The sequence below is a fragment of the Heliangelus exortis genome, chromosome 7, assembly GCF_036169615.1.
Source record: "Heliangelus exortis chromosome 7, bHelExo1.hap1, whole genome shotgun sequence".
NCBI classification, from domain to species: Eukaryota; Metazoa; Chordata; class Aves; order Apodiformes; family Trochilidae; genus Heliangelus; species Heliangelus exortis.
In genome coordinates this window covers 8,255,163-8,275,848 of record NC_092428.1, presented here as the reverse complement: position 1 = coordinate 8,275,848, position 20,686 = coordinate 8,255,163, and the positions used below count along the sequence as shown (strand labels likewise).

The 20,686-nt window shown below is 46.0% G+C and overlaps 3 protein-coding genes and 1 long non-coding RNA gene across 4 annotated transcripts; 1 reads left to right on the top strand and 3 right to left on the bottom strand.

The window, feature by feature from the left end:
* Positions 1–4,211: 4,211 nt before the first annotated feature.
* Positions 4,212–6,061, top strand: LOC139798090 (homeobox protein vex1-like). Its single transcript, XM_071748175.1, has 3 exons — positions 4,212–4,344; positions 4,514–4,761; positions 5,507–6,061. The coding sequence occupies exons 1-3, from the start codon at positions 4,212–4,214 to the stop codon at positions 5,873–5,875; spliced, it is 750 nt and encodes a 249-aa protein (XP_071604276.1). The 3' UTR covers positions 5,876–6,061.
* A 2,766-nt stretch (positions 6,062–8,827) lies between these two features.
* Positions 8,828–10,326, bottom strand: LOC139798089 (homeobox protein vent1-like). Its single transcript, XM_071748174.1, has 3 exons — positions 10,089–10,326; positions 9,691–9,923; positions 8,828–9,181 (listed from the first exon to the last, which is right to left on the bottom strand). Exons 1-3 carry the CDS (start codon positions 10,324–10,326, stop codon positions 8,828–8,830), a joined length of 825 nt encoding a protein of 274 aa, XP_071604275.1.
* Positions 10,327–13,644: 3,318 nt separating this feature from the next.
* Positions 13,645–16,903, bottom strand: LOC139798036 (uncharacterized). Its single transcript, XR_011726674.1, has 2 exons — positions 16,838–16,903; positions 13,645–13,876 (listed from the first exon to the last, which is right to left on the bottom strand). It is a non-coding gene; the product is annotated as an uncharacterized lncRNA (long non-coding RNA).
* Positions 16,904–18,278: 1,375 nt separating this feature from the next.
* On the bottom strand, positions 18,279–19,628 carry LOC139798035 (homeobox protein pv.1-like). Its single transcript, XM_071748157.1, has 3 exons — positions 19,415–19,628; positions 18,994–19,214; positions 18,279–18,868 (listed from the first exon to the last, which is right to left on the bottom strand). Exons 1-3 carry the CDS (start codon positions 19,626–19,628, stop codon positions 18,557–18,559), a joined length of 747 nt encoding a protein of 248 aa, XP_071604258.1. The 3' UTR covers positions 18,279–18,556.
* Between the last annotated feature and the right edge of the window lie 1,058 nt (positions 19,629–20,686).

Genomic DNA, 20,686 nt, shown 5'->3' with positions numbered 1-20,686 from the left:
TCTATTAAAACTCAATTCAACAAAATATTGGAGCAAGCAGCAGAACTGCACATTGTTACTGTGTAGGAAATCTTAACAACTGATGCAATGACCAAAAATACATGGATTACCATCAGATAGTTCATAAAGTTGTTTCAAAAAGAAGTATAAATCAATGGAAGATGTTTCATCACACAACCTGCTAATTGTTAATTGTTAACCAGAAACATTCTGCAATTACCCTTTAAATTGTAATTGCTCTCACCTGATACTCACTTATGGCATTACAATCACTTCATCAAGGATTGTAATCCACCTTTGAATTGGGTCTTTGCCTCAAGCTATGCTCTGTGTCTTAGGTAAATCATCACAGTCACACTCAAGGCATGAACATTAGCATTTTAAAAAAATGTAATTCACTTCAAGCATATGTTTCTTGTGTTTATCACCCTTATAACCATTGACCTCCCTCTTGTAGCTTTCTTGAACTCCCTGTTTTGTTCTAACATTGCAAGGTCGAATAGTCTGGCAAAATTAAAAGTTTTTATGGATAAGGACTACAAAACCCCCCAAACCACTGAAAGTTTAAATATGAGCAGAATGAAACACAACAGACAGATCTTACAGAAAAGCAATCATGTTAAATACTAATAAAAGTCTTTTAAAAATGCATATTGATTTTCTACAAAAGGAGAACACTGTATGTCCTTTATAGCCACAGTTAACATGCCAACACAGGAAAGTTTAATCATTATTTCATCTACTTCTAGCTACACTAAGCGAGCCAGTATTTAAACCATGGCCAGACACCGGAGCCATTTTCATTTTATGTCTGCACATGGCTTTCTACTCACAGTTACATTAACACAAAAATATTTTTGCAGATAGATTTACTTTTACCCAAGAAACACCGTAAGTCCTTAATAGCATGTATAACCGAGTTGTTTTAATAGTTACATGTTAACACAATTAGATTTTTTTTTTAGAGCAACTACATTAAATGCAAAAAATATCCCAAGCAGCAGAAATTCTCAGAGCAATTCTGACACCAATCTATGAAAATTCTTTTTCTCACTGATAGACAAAGCAAAGGAGATTACCTGCCACCACCACACTTGATTTTCAAAAATCAAGCTGGGTAATGTGCAAAACTATACTCAACTCTTAAGTACAATTTCAAAGCCAAACTACTTCAGATATATTAAAAAATTCCAAAAAGATTGTCTCAAATGATTCAGAACCATGAAAAAAGGAGGAAGGAAGCCTCACCAGCCTAAGCATAGCATGTAAATGAAATACTGGTCTACGACAAAAATATTATTAGTTTCCTGTGTCTTTTGAAATAAGGATTTTTATCCTAAAAATTATAAAATTAATTATTCCAATCTAATCAGATAACATGTTCAATCACTGAAGGATTTAAAAACAAAATAACAAAAACCACAAATAGCCCCACAAGTTTCATTAATACTAAAATACAAATTTAAAGACTGACATCATAGTTGCAATCCTTTTGTTGTTTAAAACTATTGTTCATCATATAAGAACATTAATAATTAGCAAGTAGAAACAATAATTTAACAAAAGAATGATGTCTTATCAATCTTTCTGATTAGATGTTACCTGTAACACTAAATATACTACAACTATTCACTTCAGAAACTGAGTAACTTTTTCATTTTTCCAGATCAAACTTTATTCTTTCTGGGAGTAATCCACAGGCTTGTAGGATTAGGAGCAAAGCTAGCTAGAAGAGTCTAATGGGCCATTTCAGAAAAATAATCCTGAGCACTAAATTATTTCCCAATACTTTTTTCATAAAGTTATACTAAGGGTTTTTTTTTAAGGTCTAAGTAAAAATAAGAAAAAAGAAGGGGGGGAAAAGGAAGGGGGGGGGGAAAAGGAAGGGGGGGGGGAAAAGGAAGGGGGGGGGGAAAAGGAAGGGGGGGGGGAAAAGGAAGGGGGGGGGGAAAAGGAAGGGGGGGGGGAAAAGGAAGGGGGGGGGGAAAAGGAAGGGGGGGGGGGAAAAGGAAGGGGGGGGGGGAAAAGGAAGGGGGGGGGGAAAAGGAAGGGGGGGGGAAAAGGAAGGGGGGGGGGAAAAGGAAGGGGGGGGGAAAAGGAAGGGGGGGGGGAAAAGGAAGGGGGAGGGGAAAGGAAGGGGGGGGGGAAAGGAAGGGGGGGGGGAAAGGAAGGGGGGGGGGAAAAGGAAGGGGGGGGGAAAAGGAAGGGGGGGGGGAAAAGGAAGGGGGGGGGGAAAAGGAAGGGGGGGGGGAAAAGGAAGGGGGGGGGGAAAAGGAAGGGGGGGGGGAAAAGGAAGGGGGGGGGGAAAAGGAAGGGGGGGGGGAAAAGGAAGGGGGGGGAAAGGAAGAAAAAAGAAAAAAAAGAGAGAGAAGAGAGAGAAGAGAGAGAAGAGAGAGAAGAGAGAGAAGAGAGAGAAGAGAGAGAAGAGAGAGAAGAGAGAGAAGAGAGAGAAGAGAGAGAAGAGAGAGAAGAGAGAGAAGAGAGAGAAGAGAGAGAAGAGAGAGAGAGAGAGAGAGAAGAGAGAGAAGAGAGAGAAGAGAGAGAGAGAGAGAGAAGAGAGAGAAAGAGAGAGAAGAGAGAGAAGAGAGAGAAGAGAGAGAAGAGAGAGAAGAGAGAGAAGAGAGAGAGAGAGAGAAGAGAGAGAAGAGAGAGAAGAGAGAAGAAGAGAGAAGAAGAGAGAAGAAGAGAGAAGAAGAGAGAAGAAGAGAGAAGAGAGAGAAGAGAGAAAAAGAGAAAAAAGAGAAAAAAGAGAGAAGAGAGAAAAAAGAGAAAAAAGAGAAAAAAGAAAACAAACAAACAAAAACTAGAAAGGTAGCATTATCTGAATCTTGCCATTTTACTACAAACACATCACCATTCATAGAACATGACATGAAGGTCTCTGCAGTCTAAGAATTAACATGTCTCAAACATGTACATCTCTGCCTGAGAGCTAGTTCATTATCTCTGACTGTTTACTAAAATGCCCAGAAATGTTTTAGCCTGTGTTTGCAGAGGATAAGGACTGTGCCATCCCAGGCCCAGTTGAGACCATAAAAGTGGTTCTTTTCTCACCCTTATCTGAATCATCTTTCAACAAAGTACCACTGAACAGAGTTTACACTCCTCTTCTTTGATCTCCTTTATAAGAACATCACAACTGATACTTTGAAATGCACACTTCTCTTTCTTGGGGTACAGGGAAAGGAGATAGTGTTTTAAGACATAAACAGATAAATTCAAGCTAACTACTAATTTTCTCAGTGTTTCTAATCCTGTCCAATATCCTGAAACATAACTGTTCAGTGATTAATCATATTCTTCCATAAACTCATAAGAATGACTCCTTCTACTACCTATTAGATAATTCAAAACTTTCCCCGTTGCTTTATACAAATAACCTAATAAATCTCCACGCTAACACCACTGTGATTTAGTTTCAAGTCTTCTCCCACTGAAGACGTTTCAAAATCTCAGATACTACATAAACTGCAACTGTACCTCACATTTCAGAACAAGGTGAGAGTCCTAGTTCCTTCACTTTGGCTCATAGACACCAGTGAAAAATATTTAGCCCCGCGTTTCCAATTAACTCCTAGTTCAAACATCTACTCACCCTGACTTGATAAAGGGCAGCATGTTACTCATATATTGGAAAGTTACTAGTAGCAGAGTTTCTCCCTAATTTTTTTCAGTTTGTAAGCCCGACATCTATTTGCTTCAGTCTGGATTCAGTCTTCTATGGTGGCAGAAAGATGTTAGGATTCTTCCAAGCCTTGCATCAAATGGAAAAGAGGAGCTCCAAATTTGGGTTTAACTCTGATAAAAGAAGCCTGTCTCTCTTTACTATCACTCCTTTCTGAACCCTTTTCTTTCGTACCAGGAGATAAAGACTGAAAATCACAGAGAGCTCAAGAGTAGAGGCCAGTTTGGCGCAGCACAAAAAGCGCAGGCCATGATGCAATTAGCAGTAGCTACGTGGTCGGGAGACGGACTCAGAGCTGAACTTGGCGCCAGGTCAGGTAGCCTTGAGTTCTTCTAACTACCTCGCTCAGAGATTAGGCGGATGTAACAATCACCTGAAAGGGGAGATTAAAGCGCCTCTCAATGGGGTCCTTTGTTCTCGGCCTCATTTGATGCTTTGAGGTCTTTTCAAACCACGTAGTAGAAGACGCTTTAAATGTTTGCTCCTCAAGCCGAGCGGATTCAGTGAGCGGGGACCTCCGGCAGCGATGGAGAAGGGGCTCTTCTCAGTGGAGTGGCTGGCCCGGAGCAGCCGCAGCGGAACCCAGTCCGTCGCCGCAGCCCGCCAGCCCCGCTCCCCGCCGGTAGGCACCGGCAGCCTGGAGGCTCCGGCGGAGCTCGGTGAGTCACCTCTCTCCTCGTGGACGGATCGCGCGGCGTGACCGTTGGTGGCAACCACGAGCCTAACGGCCGCCGCACGTGAAACCTTCGGGGGCCAAGAGCCGCACGTGGGGCCTCTGCCTACGTCACCTCCCGCGCGGCTCGGCGCCCGCGCAATAGGAAACGGCCCCCCCAACCCCCGCGTCCCCCCGACACCTCCGTGCTGTCCCCTCAGCCGCCCCTCGGGACAGGGAGGCCGTGGACCGCAACAGCCCCGGGCACGGAGTGGAGAGCGTAGGTGCCGTGCCCGGACGGCCCCGCACCAAGTTCTCGGCCGCGCAGCTGCAGGAGCTAGAGCGGAGCTTCCGCGAGCAGCGTTATATCGGCGCCAGCGAGAAGCGGCGCCTCGCCGCCGCCCTGAACCTCACCCAGAGCCAGGTGAGCGCTGCCCTCCGCCTGAGGAGGGAGACGGGCCCCGACCCGCCTCGACCCTCGCAACCATCCTAGAAATGGCAGTAGAGGAAGGTCCCCCGCCCGTACTGGGGTTGGCAGGCACCTTGTGGTCATCGGGGGACGATGACAGTGACGGCTCCTGCAGGTGCAGCAGGCCCGCCTGGCAGCCTCATCCTGCTGGCAGAGAGCGAGCCTGAGCAAAATAACATCCCTGCTGCCGCCGGCACGGCTCTGCTGTCCTTCGCGGGTGTCTGTTACACGGCATCACAGCATGCTAGACATGTTGAATCGGAGACTATGAGCAAATGGAACACGGAGAGTACAAATCTAAAAGGTGAAACGTAAAAAGGTGTCGGACGTAAAAATGCTTGCACAATCGCTGGAACGTGCACTTCCAGGCTAATATGTGTACCGTTGCTAGTATTGCAGGATTTATCTCCAAACAAGGCTAGTCCTACATAGCTCCAGTCCTGGTTTTCAGTACTAATCCAAATCGGATCTCTGAGTAATTAATTGGTTTCCCATGCATCATGAAGCTGTCAAGGTTTAATTCCTCCTCATGCCAAGACAGTTGCTCTACATTGAATATAGATAAATGTTACTAGCCCTAAATTTCATAACTGTTAATATATTCTATTACTCTGATAATAAGTCTTATATTGGGAAGTATCACCATCTGGAAAAGTCTACTGAGTCGTTTTTTAACCTTTCTTTTTTTTCTTATCCTCAGATAAAAACCTGGTTTCAGAATCGTCGCATGAAGTTTAAACGTCAGACTCAAGATGCTAGGGTGGAAGCTCTATTCTCAGGTTTATTTTTGCCCTCTCACTGTTGCCCAGATATTGCTACCTCCAGCTATTCTCCTGGGGTGGACATCAGTGTCTCTGCTACCTCTACTGGGTCCCTTCACCCAGCTATGCCAAGCCCTGCTTTGTTGTTACCTTCAGTGCCAGCTCACTCCCTTCAGCCAGTTTTGCTTAGCTCAACTTTACTGATGCCTTCCAGCCCAGAATTAACTTGTTACTCCTCTGTAATTCCAACGACTCTAACAGATGACCATAAAGGACTGATGTTCCAGCCATATCTTCCTTCCTTTTAAAGATGACAAATATTACCTGTAATCTGAATGAAAACTGCCAAATACCTCTAAGTAATTATTTAATTTGTTTTGTTAAATTAGTTTCAATTTTATTTTTTAACAAATTTGGGGGGGGATTTACATTAAAGGATAAAATAATCTGTATTTGATAAGTAATACTGAGAGTAGAAGTGAAGGGCTTGAAAGTTCCCTTTATTTCTGCAGTCTTCACTGCGCTGTACTGAAACTTCTATATAAATTTTCCTATCCAAAAGTTTGTTTCAGGTAAACAGCCTGTAATCATGTGTAGATCTCCACCAGAAAAGTGGAATACTGTTTATACTTCCATTTACATAGTAATTATATTATGTAATAGACAAAGAGCGTTTAAAACTTTGACCATTCTACTTACATGTGTTTAAGGAAAGATTTGTAAACTACAGCAAATGCATTGAAATTAAAATTGTTCCAAACTGTGAAACTGAATGAGTTGTCCAGTATGGTCTTTTATCTGTATATTGTGCACTGTTTCCAAAGTGGGCTGCCCTCTTTGTTGAGCCAGATTCTCCCTTTATGCCATAAAAAGAGGTGAGTCTTAGGAATTAATTGGCAAGCGTGTATTTTCATGCAAATATCAAATATACTTGTAATTTAAATCTGCTAAAGGAAACACTGGAGGAGTTGTTCAGAAGTTCATGTCTCCTGGGACACTGAAAATGAAAATGTTTCACCTTTTACTTTTAAAGTTTTAGCTATAACTTGGCAACCTCACTAATTTTAAGTAGCAACCCTATTATCAGGAACACTTGTGTCCATACCTGAAAATCCCAAAGCAAGCTTTATTCAAAATGGCAGAGCTAGAACTTTAGAAAATAATGAGAAACAAAGAGATCTTACATCAGCATAAAACAACCCTAGCAGGTGTGATTACAGCTTTTTCTCTGCCTCCATCATCCTAGCCTGCTTGCCAGGTGAGGATTGGACCGCTACACAGTTGTCAGGAAAAGAAAACCCACACACACAGAGGCAAACCAACAAGCAAAACCTCACCAAAAACCCCATTCATTCAATGTAGATTGCTCATAAGGAAAAAAAAAAAAGTTAGTAAATGGTGTCTATTACAGCTTTGTCCTATGCCTTCCCTTCTTCCCCTCTCTCCCATCCCATTAACAGTTTGTTGTGTGGGGCTAAGGAGACCAAAGTTGAAATCGGTCTATGGTAGACAAAGGAGATAATGAGATAGAGGAAGGGGCATATGTCCATCCGGATTCCTGCCTCCTGAGCCTTATCTCCTGTCTGGTTATAATATCTGGAGAAAAATAAATCCCTGAGCATACCATTCCATAGCGAGGTTGTCTCTGAACCTGCTCTAAGGCCTCTCTAACTTTCCTACCCTGGGGCAGGGTGGGAGACACTTGAAGAAATTTCATCTTCTCTGTGCTGGCCCAGGACAGCACCCTTCTGAGGGTGAAGTTAGGCAGCTGAAGGAACAAACTGCATTTCTCTGTCACTTAGAACACAGACTATACAACGGCAAGAAATGTGCAGCACTGTTGTTAATGAACAGTCAGCCTGGTATTCCACACCTAACTTAGCTAGTTTGCTTCCAATATGTCAACCTGGATCCTCTTGTAATTAAGATTGCATCTGGTTTGGAACAGCATGATTCCCTTTTCCCCTTCTAACTCTTCCTTTCACAACTGAGAAGCCCTGAGGCTAGTAAACAGAACCTCTTAATGGCTCATTGGACTGGAAAATGGAGAGAAAATTCAGACTACTATGCAACAACCAACCGATTTTCTAATGCATTTAGAAGATCTTTCAGGAAAATTAAAGTTTTAAATCTGAAAGATCAAGATACAAGTATTAACCTAAATCTTTGAGAAAAGTGAAAACTGATACCAGGATAAATTAAACAAAAAAAAATTCATGATTGCTAGAGCAAATTTTTGATCTACTTCCTTTAAACATTTCTTCTAAAAGTGCAATATATTAAAAATATATATAAGTGCTTTTGGAATTATGGTAATTTAATGGTGAACTAAGGGCCAAATTTACAGATTAAAATCCCATTTAGATTATATGTCTATGAATCGAACACAATCATGCTTCTATATTTTTTACCAAGCATTTGTTTTGTTAATTGTAAAACTTTAATATTCTATACTGGAGGTTTGAATTATTTAATTCCTCTTTAAAGACACAGTTAACTTTTGTTACTAACCCAACTGATTCTTTCAGGTGGAATATGGGACTGGAAATGCAAGCCAATAAATTCATTAATATTCAGAAGATAAACTCACCAGCACTTAATCCTTCCTCCTGGAGAATGCACTTAGGTCAAAGGCACAGTGCAGCACAACTGGTAATGCCCAGGCTCCCAACCAATATACAGAATATACCTCCTCATGAGTGTAAGGTGAGGTGTATTAAAAAATCTAAAGCCTTCCCCATTGACCAAAACCTGAGTGAAGATGACTGTGGTCATTTACACTGCAACCTTTATAGAGCTGGCAAACATAATTCCAACTTTGTTCAGATTTTTATGGATATATATAAAAACCGGGGATGTGGATGTGCAATGAAAAAAATCAGTTTATGCTTATAGCAGAATAAACTTAATAAACCAGTAAATTCGGCAGAAATAATTTTCTGCTATTGCTTTTCTTCCTCTAGTTCCTTTCAGTGCAGGCTTTTAAGGAAAGATTAATTTCAGTCTACACTCTTTTGGATGAAGATTATAGACTAGCAATATTTTAAAAAGTATTATATTATCAAATATAAAATTAATAAGTGGCATAACATTCAATAAATTTTAATATCAGTTATTCCATATATAAATTTAGCTTAAAATTATAAACACATAATCTTCCCAATCAGAGAAGAGATTCTAGGCAAAAAAAAGTATATACATAACAGCAGACAACAATTTTACCCTCCACCTGCCCCGTTCCACCCCCCCCCCCCACCTCTCTATAATGCATATACAGGGTGGCATTGCTTGTCCATTTTGTTTGGAATAACTGGATGGAAATAAGGAGGGGGAAGAACATGGTGGTGGTATTGCAGCTCGGTTGCCATGAAGTGGTAGTTGCTTTCAGATGAATTGTATCTGGGAAAAGAGAAGCTGAACTGCACAGGAGGCAGTGGTGTAAAAGGCAGGAGTCTCTGGTGATGTGGAGCAAAGGGGTAGTGAAGCCCCTCCTGAAACAGGGCTGGTGGTGTCACCAGGGGGTAGCTGTAGAGCGGAGCAGGAGACACAAGGCTGCGCTGGTCCTGTATTTGCCTCTTCAGTTTCATCCTCCGGTTCTGAAACCAGGTCTTGATCTGAGTATCAAAAAGAACAGGGTGAGGGGTAGAAGAAACATCTGGGACCTTGCTTTAAAAAACGTGTGAACTGTGGATAACTCTATCTCAGTTGCTCTTGACAATTTACTCCACCTGAATGGAGCATATTGACAGACTTGAACTGATGCTTTCGCCCTAGTTAACAAATAGCAAAGAATTTGGGGGATGTAGAGTGGAAAAGTGCCTGTGTTCAGCGATTTTAAACTATTCATCTTGAGTCTTTAAGACTGCGTATAACCTTCGTGATTTCTTCGCATATCACTGCACATGCAGTTTACCTAACCAAGAAATAAAAGAATATTAATACCTCCCCTATGGCAAATGCTCCAGAATTCCCCGAGTGTTAACTTGTCAGTCCCCGAGGGACCCCACTACCCTTCCCCAGTTGAAGACCGCTACGGATGTCTGGCTCCGGGAAGGCCTACGTAGACCGCCTAGCGTACTCTACCCAGTGCAGGCGGCAAGAATCCGCTTCCTCCGGGACTCACCTGGATCTCTGAGAGCTGCAAGGCAGCTGCCAGCTTCCTCCGCTCAGAGGCACCCAGGTACTTCTGGCGCTGGAATGTCTTCTCCATCCGGCAGACCTGTTCTGAGGTGAAGGCGGTCCGCGCCCGCCGCTGCCGCCCGCGGGTCCCGCCCGCTACCGTGGAGCGATCGCCGCCAGCGCTCTCGCTCTCGTAGCCTGAGGACTCGTCGGCGCTCAGCCAGCCGCCGTCGGGGGCTGCAAAGGAGAGATTGGGCGGCGGTGAAATCGCTATACACAGCTGGAGCGATGCCTGCGCCTCCCCTTGTCCTGCCGGGACGTTGCAGTGACAGGGGTCGAAGTCCCGCGTGCGTTTGTCCCCCCCGCTACCCTCTTAGCCCTCCCTGTCGCTCCCTCACCCACCTGGCTCCGATGGAAACGGATCAGCGGGCTCCCGGGGGCTGGCTCTGTCCCGCTCTGTCGCACAGCGCTCGCTGTCCGCGTGCTGGCATGGCCGCGGGACCCCCCGTCGGGGTTCGGCTCTAACCAGGAGTGGGGTGCTGCCGAGAGAAGTAGGGGCACGGGGAGGTGGCGCGCAGCAAATATGGGGTCTGACCCCTTGCGGCTTGGTCTCTGCTGAAGGCAGTTCGGCCTGATTCATGGCGGAGAGGGGCTCGGGAATGCCGGGCTCGGCCCGATCTTATATGAGAGCTCCGGTCCCCGAAGGACGAGTTTGCAGGTGTGAACCCACATCAAAGTGGGAATCGAGCAGAGATAACAGCTGCCATCGAGGAGGAAATGCAACGTCTGGCAAATGTCTACAGCCCCTGGCTCCAGCGTGTCTGCGGGGTCGGGGGAACCCCCTTGAAGTGCAAAGTTACCCCTCTGCCCCGGAGGGCAGGGCACGGGCAGGCCCAGCTCAACACAGGGTTTTTTAAAGATACCGACGGTGCAGATAACAGCGCGATTTTTCCCACTCTCTTTTCAGCTGTGGGGTCCCACACCGCGATCCGAAACCAGAAAGGAGGCGTGGTGGTGCAACATAACATTGTCAGTGTCTGACAGCCACGCCGGGCACCTCACCTCGGGGAGAGCTGTGGACACCAGCTTTCCTGGGAAAAGCCGTAGCGGGCTGCCAGCAAGAAGTCCCTATCTTCGAGGCTGAGCCCTCACCCCCGGGGGCCACGGCCAGTTTCTGGGGTTAGCAAGACCGCGGGTCCTCTCAGCTTGAACTTGCCACCGTCTGTCTAACCAGAAAACCAACCGGCCTTCCCAAGAATTCAACAATCAAAGCACTAAGTGAGAAGCAAAGCTTGCACCTCATCAACTTCAAACTATCCGAAATCCACACGTCACTTACAGAGAAGGACGATGGCCTTGTAACTCAGAGAGGACACCAAGAAACACCACTAGGAAAGCTTGGCTGGAAAAGGTGCACTCCAGCAGCTCAGTCCTTCTCTGGACTCTGTTCTCTATCTTACACAGCATTTGACTATCTCAGAGGAAAAGAAAGCAGCAACCATGACACCACTGGCAGTAGTGATGCTCAGATAGCATATAGTCTAATCCTCGATGCTTCACTAAAGACCAGGAGAAGGGGTCACCATCCCTGTAACTGTGTAAAAGCACTGACAGGACCCCAGGTTCCACTGACCTCAGGGTTCCTGCACAACTGGAAAAAGTCAACACCATGAACCTGGGACTAATAGAGGGGTGGGGAGACTTTCTTTCTAAGAACAGAGCAGTAACCTTGGTTCCCATACATAAGAGTACATATGAGGGTGATTTCTCTTGGAAAAAAAATTTACAATTTGAAAAAAAAACACCCCAACTGAACCAACTCCCCTGAAAAGGTCACAATCTATAATAGATCAGGGGAGAAAAGCATATATTGTGGTACCCATTTCCCTTGTTTCATGTGGTCAGTGACCACTGGAACTGACAATTGGCTATCAGCCCCCCCTCCAGCTTGTCCCAGCTCTGGTCCCTGGGAAGCAATAAAGCCCAGGCACTAGAGCAATGCAAACACCTTACCACACCACAGAGCCCAGGAGCTGGATTCTTCCTGAAGCTTTACTTGCAACATCAGCTCTTAAGGACAGGAATGGCGAAGGCTACACTCACACTGGTGCAGCCCTGATAAAGAGACCTGCTTGTTCCTTTTGGAGATTCAATTACCCCTGGCAGAAGATGGAAATTTTAGTTGATATGCACAAGTCAGAACAAATGCCCAAGATACTGGATACATACTACACTGAGCTGTAGACCAGACTTCCTTCCTGGGTTAGAAATGCACATCTGCAAATGCCACTGACCCAACCAAAAGCACCATAAAAAGGGAATGTTTAAACATAACAGCATTTCCAACAGGGATGGATAACTCACTACTTCCCCAAAGAGCTAAATGTTTGCACATAAATTTTAAGAACTTCTGGATTTAACAGCTATTCCTGAAATATCTACTTGTGTATGGTTCCTCTTTTGGAGCAAATGCACCACCATACACATTACCTCCATCTTATTTCTGAATAACTCCATCTGTGAAAAAAATCCATACAGAGAGCTCAGGTTCCACTATGTAAAATTTCCTCAGGGGAAAAAAAAAAAATCTTCACTGTAGAGGTAGTAAGACAGTGGAAAAGGTTGCCTAGGGAGTTCAGTGATGTACTTTCCCTGGAAGTGTTTAAGGCCAGGTTGGATGAAGCCTTGTGCAACCTGGTCTCATGGGAAGTGTCCCTGCCCATGCAGGGGATTGGATCTTGATTATCTCTAAGGTCCCTTCCAACCCAAACCATTGTATGATTCTATGATGAATTCATCCAGAGTAAGCTGCTCCCTGTAATGCATTGCATACAATCTTCAGAACCTGACTGCCTTGCCAAAAACAAGTGTGGATGTAGTAGCTGAAAAACATTGGGATTCAAAAGTTCCAGCAAGTAGTGTGCTCCCCCAGGGTGGACTTCCCACCAGCAAATGAAACCTATGACAAGCCAGGCAGCCCTGGGTCCCCCGTGCCCTGCAGTCCCCCTGCCCAGGCACACTGTCACACCCTTCATCCCTAGTGCCAAAATTAAACCAAAATTAAAATGAGATGATCATTCAATGCTGTGCCCAAACTGACCAGTGTGTGCACTTGCATTTACACAGTACGTGTCTGACAGAGCAAAACTGTTAGTAGCATGGAATCACTGATGCAATTTCCCCTGCCCTTTGACTGGCAAAGGAGGGAAGCAGCTGCTCTATCCCACTGTTCTGCTGAATGTCAATGAAAAACAGTTTTTTTCCCCTTTATAAGTAAACAAAGTAATTATAAAGTAAATAAAGTATTTATAAATAAAGTAAATAAATAAAATTAGAATCCAATATGAATTGTCAGTTGAATAAGATGTTTATACCTCTCCAGATGGACGTAGCTGCATCTGTGGACCACAAAACCCTAGAACAGATGGGGAAGGGGTGGGAGGTGTTACATGGCTGTTGTAGCACCCATCAAAAGAGGTGGTAGCTTGAGAAACTTGAAAACTTTGATGACCCTGGGTGGACAGAGGCTCACCTTTCAAAAATATGGTGCTTGAATTGAGTGGTGGTAAATTTTGTCTGCTTCATTTCTATCACTATTTCCCTCCCTCCTCCCTCCCCCTCTCCCCCTCTTCATATGAACTCCACAAGACTTTTAGGGGGAAATTATAGATTTAGCTCATTGGTACACAACGGGAATATTTCTTTTGTGGTATTGTGCACATACACAAAGCATAAGTCCATTAAAACTATCAGGACTGCAGCAGCTTGATATACATGTAAGGTATTGTTGGGAGAAAATTTCAACCCACTTTCTAGGCTGCAGCATTTCCTGCACCCATTACCAGAGGCTGAAGTACTTATACTTCCCAAGAAGCTGGTGTACCAAGTCCTTTAGCATACCATCCCACCTGTTTTTGTGGGACAGCATAAGAAAAAAACAGCCACAAATCGGAAAATAGGGGAATAATATTTTTAAAGTAAAACTTTCTAGTATAACTGGGAAAATATCTAGATCAAAACATTCCTTTGACTAGCCATGTTTGTTAGCAGTCCATGAAAAAAAGGGTATACTGAGCAACTTGTCATTGCATTTTTCATGGGTTGAGAGCTGATGTACTAGGTCACTGGACCTGGGATCTTATGGGCTACAGAATTCGTGGCTCCATCGTAGGCAGATCTCATTTATCTTCCTGCAAAAAAAAAACCAAAAACCCAAACAAACAAAACCCAAAGAAACAACAACAAAAAACCCCAAAACCACCCACAAAAAACAAACTTAGAAATATCTGTATTTCGAAGTCTTACTGGCAAAAAGTGGAGAAGTGAGTATAATGAAGGACGCAGCAAGAACAAATGCAATGCCACTCCACTTCCCCAGGAGCAGGGGACGACACACAACAAACCCAACCACTCTCTACGTTCAGCTCCACAAACCAGGCAGCATTTTTCTTTACGAGAGGGTCTGTGGCAGCCTGTCAGACGTAAGCAATCTGACTTACGAGGGGAAACGGGGTTAACATTGCTGGAAGCGCAGGCAAGACAGTATTTTGCTCTTCTCCATCTTAGGCCATAGAAAAGCCGAGGATCCGTCTAGCAGCATGGCCCAGGCTGGCCAGGGCGGCTGCCAGCCCGCGGCTGGGGGGAGAGCTGATCACTGTTTGTATCCTCCACTGCTCCCCTTTGCAAATGCTAACTAGGTTATTCAGCGTCCCTTTTGATGTCCTGATAGGTGCTATTAGATAGTCAATTAGGCACCAACAAGATCGATTGTTCCGGAATGAACGCTTTTCTGTTTGAAGTACCCGTGAACACTAACAGGGCCATCACCCGGTCGCTCCTTTGCCCACGGGAACAATGCGGGCTAACACACCATAAATAACAAATGCTACTGATTCCCTCGGCAATGCTGTACCCTCTTCCCTCCCACCTCACAGGCTACAAACCCAAATATTCCTATTCAGCAGCTGTGGGAGCAAACACGCTCTTTGCATTAAACACGATTTCTTATGGAAGTTTCATTCAGTTCTTTGCACAACTAACGGACAAAACGCCTAGATAAATACAAGTTACCTCAAAAAGGTACTTGAATTCCCATGCACGCCATTACCACGTTGCCTGAGGACTTCTGACACCTCCACAGTTGTTCAGAATTGTCCAGGCAGAATAACTAAGCACGAAAACAAGAATTAAAGCACTTAACCTACCTGAATACCAAAGAGCTCCCGGGAATACCTCCCTACTAAATGCCATTACAAGATAACATTAGGTCGAGACCCAGTGGTTTCACAGGCTGTTATACAGGAAAAGTAATAAAGTCTGCACCTTAAAAAAAAAAAAAGAAAATTAAAACAAAAAAGAAAAAAAATAGAGACGAAGAGGTCTCTCCTCTTTCTTCCTTCCTGTCCCCGCCTCGGTGGGATTTATTAAGTTAATTGTCATCTAATTGCGTACCAAAGAACGAGATAATGGGCAGCAATTAGATATAATGGCCTTCCAGTGCGAGATCTCTCTCGATTAGCACACAACGCCGCATAACTTCACCTGGTTTGTAAAGGAGGTCCCTGGAGTGGCTCCACGGTGTCTGGGAGATGGAGGGGGGGAATACCCCAACCCTATTCCCAGTCCCCTGTTGGTTGCTCTCGCCAAATTGGGGCAGGCGCTAACGAGCGCAGGGTGCAGACCGCTCCCTGCCATTACCGCTGTGTTAATTCAATCATGTTTCACCCCCTCCGTGCACACACTGCAGGGGAGAAAGGCTTTGAAGTTAGTTCTCTGGCAATTTTCCTCCGTTTCCTCCCCAGGGAGCCGGGTTTCCAGGTTATACAGCTTCTTCCTCGGGAACCTCAACAGTTTCACCCCATAAGCATTAAACTGCTCCTCCCCAGCTAATCGGCTCAGCGTTGCCATTTGTAGATGACTTGCAGACAGTGCTTCGCCTTGCCGGAGAGCTTTCAGGCACTGATGTTTTTTGTGATGCTTCTAAACACACAAAGGGGTGTACTAGAAACGAAGGAGGCTGTCAGCAGCGCTGAGGGAGAGCCCGTCAGGTTATCTGCAGGGCTGCTGATCAGAGAAGCGGCCGACGCCTCCCTGGTGCGTGCGGTGGGTGCGGTGCCAGAGCAAGGACGCTTTGCTCTCCGGTGAGGAGCTGCCAGTGGGCAGTGGGCCTGCTCTGGCTCTAATGCACCTTTACTGCTGCCGGAGTATAACACACAGGATGAGACATTCAAACGGCCAGGAATAAAATGTGAAGGGATTTCTTTCTCATAGATCAAAGGAAAAACTTGCAGCCACATTTTAATAACAAAATTCGTCTGCTATAGCGAAAATGCAATTATTTCACATAGTTTTCTAGCTCACTGGAATGTAGTAGTTACCTTCTAGAGAAAACAGATTTTTTAAGACAAAAGAGGAATTATGATGTCGATATTGGGAGGAATCAGCTACCGTCAGGGACCTAATCAAGGCAGCATCATCTCTCGTGTTCATTTGAGCAATTGTCAGGGAACAGGGACAGTACTTGCAAGCTAGCGCTGCCAAGACACTGGCAAGACACTTCATGTGCTTCCTTAGGATACATGTTGCCAAGGAATCATCATGTTAAGTGCTCACTAGCATCTTTTCAAACAGAATTCCTCTTCTCCTTCTCCCCACTGTTCTGCAGCTCACACCCCCGAAGACAGGACACCCCTCTATCTCCTCTCAGCAGCCCGCGTACATGGCACGGAACCCGCCTGCCTTAGCAAAACCACAGAGCAAAACTTTCATTTCGATGACTGCCCCATGGCCGGTGGTGCTCGTCCCCGCAGCTCTGTGGCAGTATGGTCCTCACAGCCCCCGCGGGCGAGGATTGCAACATTACATATTATCCCGGCAGCAACCAATTGCCTCTGGCTTGCTTTAAACCTTTGCACGGAACGGGAACAGGTCCGCCCGCCCCTCCGAGCACCGAGGGCCCCCAGCCGAGCCTTCTTCGGGTGGGGACAAGTGCAGGGTCAAGCCGGCTCTGTGCTGCCCTCCTGTCTCCCGGCCCGGCAGCTGAGGGAACTCGGTGCTGTTGCGGCGCCGGCTCCGGGTTACTAGATAGAGGAGGTGAGCAGTAGACATCCCCGGTAGGGCTAAGCTAGAGCTGCCCCCGAGAGACAGCTTACTGGGAACACTGGGAGACACAGATAAGGTGTGGTTCTGCCTTTCCCTTGATGTTCTCTCAGCCGTCCATTGGCAACAACACATTGGCAACCGTTTCATGGCAACAACGCTTGCCCTGGGACAGAGGCCCCCACTCCCTCTCCCAGGAGGGTCTCTCTTCTGGCACAAGCCTTGTTCCCGTGGGAGCTGCTCCTCTCCACGAGTGGGACCATTTTGTTCTCCCTCTCATCCTGAAACCTTTCATCTCTCTCTCACTTCAGCCGGGCCAGCTGCGGTGGTGCCCTTCCCCTCACCCCCCTTCTTCCCCATTTGGTCCGGGTTTGGGGGGCATACGCAGCACTGTGGGAAGTCCTGGGCCCAGTCGGTCCCCTTGGAAGGTTCTAATCCCTCCGATACCTCCGGCTCTGGCACCTAACAGCACAAAAGTCTGTCACTGTTCCTTTTGTACACGGTGAGAAAGGCATTTTGAGGAGACATGTGGTCCTCAGTGAACATACAAGATGATCAGACGATCACCTAACCCTTCTACCACTATCCCCTTGAAAATGGAACAGTCAAGTCGAGTCTCATGAGTAAATTATTTTTTTGTCCCCAGGTAAACTACAGATTTATAGACCTTGACTTTTGTTATTTTAAAGTGTCAGGGCTTTAGAGCATAGAAAATATATGCACCATTGCAGAGCTCTTTCTGGAAACACACTAGTTCCCCAATGACATTTGAAAGGGTCAGAGAAACTGAAGGTTGATTTTCTTTCTTCAAATCAATATGACTGTTTAGTAATACCTGACTTTGAGAAGTAAACCTCCATTCAATGGGAAATTTCCCTAATCCCAAACTGCATCATATTCCTAAAGAGAATGTCAGCAAGACTGGTAGCACCTGAGCCCTTATTAGTTTTCTGAAAACCTTGTATTAGAAACACATTAATTGTGCAATTGCAATCAAAATGCTAAGGCTAGAAAAATGCAACAAGGATTAAGAAATAATTAAGCAGTTCCAAATGTGACAGCCACTCAGAAAATCAAGGCCAAAGCCTTCAGCAGTCATAATGATGCTTTTTTTTTTTTTTTAAGTGTATAGAAAAAAGGTGTGTTCTAGGATGACTGACACGAGTGACAGAGAAACTTCAGACCATTAATTATATGAAACCAGAAGACAAGTGTGTCAGAGGTCTTCTAATAACCCCAAAGATGAACTCTAAAAAAATGGAAATTTTTATTGCTCATGTTAATTAACAATTGGATTTGAAAGATTTATGACAACTTACATCAGTCCAGAATAATTCCTCAGCACCCCTTTTCGACCCTGAAATTTTTTAATTTTAAGTTTTTGAGAGTATCATCCAAATTAAAAAAAAAAAAAAAAAGCGTAGCAGAACGGTTTACAAACATTACTGTCATTTAGGGAAAAACAGCTTTGGAATGTCGCATTTCTTTTCTATAATCACTCTCTGTGGAATGAACTCACAGGAAAGTTGGAAAGCACTTGGGTTTACTGAAAGATTCCATTTATAATAGTACTTTTCCCACTGTGCTTCTATTTTACACAGTTGCCTATAAATGCAGGGATCTGAAATCCAAGACCCAGGTTGTTCGGTGTATCTGTAAAATATTTTGCTCAGTGCTGTGCCTTAACTCCACCAGGCAGTTTCAGACAAGGTCAGCCCAGACAGCTATCAGTAGTGCAAATCCTTCTCAGTCATAGTCCATATTACGAGGGGTCATACACCCAGCAAGAAACCTCTGGGATCCCTGTACCCTACAAAGTAGGGTGCTGCCCAAAAGCCCACAGGCTGTGCTCTGCAGGAGCTGCTAAAGTCCAGAGTGGGTGCCGGCAGCGTCGCCAAGGTGAATCCTCCAGAGACAGCCCCTTGCGGGGGCAGAGGTCGTGGCCGGGCCACGTATGTGAGCGGCAAGGGCACAACGGTGCTCTGAGGTCCGCAAGGGAGAGGAGGGCTGCAGAAAGGCTCCGTCCTCAGCTCTTGCAGCTGCCGCTTGAGCTTCATCCGGCGGTTCTGAAACCAGGTCTTGATCTGGGAGGAGAGGAATGAGAAGAGATGAACTCAAACCGGTACCCAGCTCATGCTTTGGCCCGCGTCCAAGCTATGACCCCAGCCACGGCCCATGCGCACCCCCATGTCTCCCCCGCCGCGCTCACCTGCACTTCAGAGAGCCGCATCCTTCCCGCCAGCTTGCGGCGCTCAGCGGCCCCCAGGTACCGCTGCCGTTGGAAGGAGCTCTCCAGGGTACTGAGCTGCTCGGCGCTGAACGCCGTGCGCAACCGCCGCCCGCCCCTGCCTGCGGCCTCCTCAGGGCCCGAGCACTCGGGACCCGCCTCCGGCGGCAGCTGCTCATCTCCCCACGGCCGCCCGCCTGCTCCTGGGGACAGGGGAGAGGGAGAAATAGGTCAGTCAGGTTAGTCAGGCGCGGGAATGAATCATGGGGGTGCCCGCCTGCCTCCTTCTCATCCGGGCAGCCACTGCAGTTGGTCCCTATCGGGACCGACCCGACACGGCCCGTTCACTCTCCCCCTCCCGGGAGCACCGGGATGTCCCGACGGCCTCGGAGACCGCGGTTACCTGCAGCGGAGGGGGGCTCCAAGCGCTCCTTGCTCCTGCCACCTCTCCCGACCCGCGGGTCGGAGGACTTCTCCTTGGTCCATTCGCTCAGTCCGGGGCTGGAGAGGGGCTGGTGGCCTTTGGAGGATGGTCGGTGCGGGGAGCCTCCGGTAGGGCTCTTGAGAGCCTGGCTGCTTTGGGACAGCCACTCCACGGAGAAAGGTGCCTTGGTCATCCTGTCTGGTTTCAGAGATGCCGGGAAGGAGAGTGTTAGGGAGCACGGCTTCTGCTTTATACCTCAAGTCTCGGAGGAAAACGTTGGTTGTGTAAATACACATCAAAGGGCCAGATAAGTATCATCTAATTGCCATCAGTCCATCCCCCAACAAAAGATACCGTTCACACATCGCCATAGCTCGCGGACACTCGGCTCCGCCGTGTCTGCCCCTGGAGGTGTTCACTCCGCGCTCAGTGATTTACGGCTCTTGTTACATCCTATGCTGATGCAAATGGCATTTATAGAGCTAAGGGGCCTCAAACGGCGCTGGGGAATGCACCCCTGGGGGAGCGCACGGGGACCAGCACCCCCGGATGCTGACGCTCCTGCTCCCAATCCCCCTTGCCCTGGAATCGATTTTTACATTCCTTCTCAAGTAGAAGATTCACTGCCTAAAGGGACCTCCTCAGGCCCGCTCCTCTCTGGGTTTACGCATTGTGTTCCCGAGAGAGACCGAGACAGGGAAGTGGATAAACTTACTCTATTCTCCTGGGACTGGAGCATCAGGTGATAAGCACCAGGCACAGGATGAGGGTTTTGGAGAAGCTGCGAAACAGAAACGGCAAAGGTCAAGGCTGTTGGGTTGTACGAATCGACTGACTTCTGTCTGCTTATATAAAATGTGTTCCAGACTGAAGAATCAGGGAAAAAACAATTATTGCCTTAGAGTTAACATTTTGCTGAGATTATAGAATTCACATCATATCTTCCCTCCCAGATCTTTTGTGTTGTGCAGGTTGTAAAAAAAAAAAAAAGGTTTAAAATTGTAATTTATTGTTTTGTCGAGTGTATCTTTCAATTTAATAATGTTTGCTTAGGCTGTTTGCTAAAATAGCATGTTATATCCTGTTATTTTAAAGTGTATATGTTTAAGCATACTGTTAAAAATGACCCAGACTCAATATTCTGTTAATGGTTTAATTTAATTAATAAATTGAAATTGCAATGAGCAAAACAGCGCTGGGTACATGGGGAGTCTCTGCTCCGCTCACACACACACTTCTAAAACTCTAGAA

Coding starts and splice junctions, on each gene's coding strand:
- LOC139798090 (XM_071748175.1), top strand. CDS start 4,212: ATGGAGAAGGGGCTCTTCTCAGTGGAGTGGCTGGCCCGGAGCAGCCGC. Junction 4,345..4,513: donor GGAGGCTCCGGCGGAGCTCG/GTGAGTCACCTC, acceptor AGGAAACGGCCC/CCCCAACCCCCGCGTCCCCC. Junction 4,762..5,506: donor TGAACCTCACCCAGAGCCAG/GTGAGCGCTGCC, acceptor TCTTATCCTCAG/ATAAAAACCTGGTTTCAGAA.
- LOC139798089 (XM_071748174.1), bottom strand. CDS start 10,326: ATGAATCAGGCCGAACTGCCTTCAGCAGAGACCAAGCCGCAAGGGGTC. Junction 9,924..10,088: donor TCCGTTTCCATCGGAGCCAG/GTGGGTGAGGGA, acceptor TCTCCTTTGCAG/CCCCCGACGGCGGCTGGCTG. Junction 9,182..9,690: donor TGCAGCTCTCAGAGATCCAG/GTGAGTCCCGGA, acceptor TTTGATACTCAG/ATCAAGACCTGGTTTCAGAA.
- LOC139798035 (XM_071748157.1), bottom strand. CDS start 19,628: ATGACCAAGGCACCTTTCTCCGTGGAGTGGCTGTCCCAAAGCAGCCAG. Junction 19,215..19,414: donor GGAGCCCCCCTCCGCTGCAG/GTAACCGCGGTC, acceptor CCCTGTCCCCAG/GAGCAGGCGGGCGGCCGTGG. Junction 18,869..18,993: donor TGCGGCTCTCTGAAGTGCAG/GTGAGCGCGGCG, acceptor CTCTCCTCCCAG/ATCAAGACCTGGTTTCAGAA.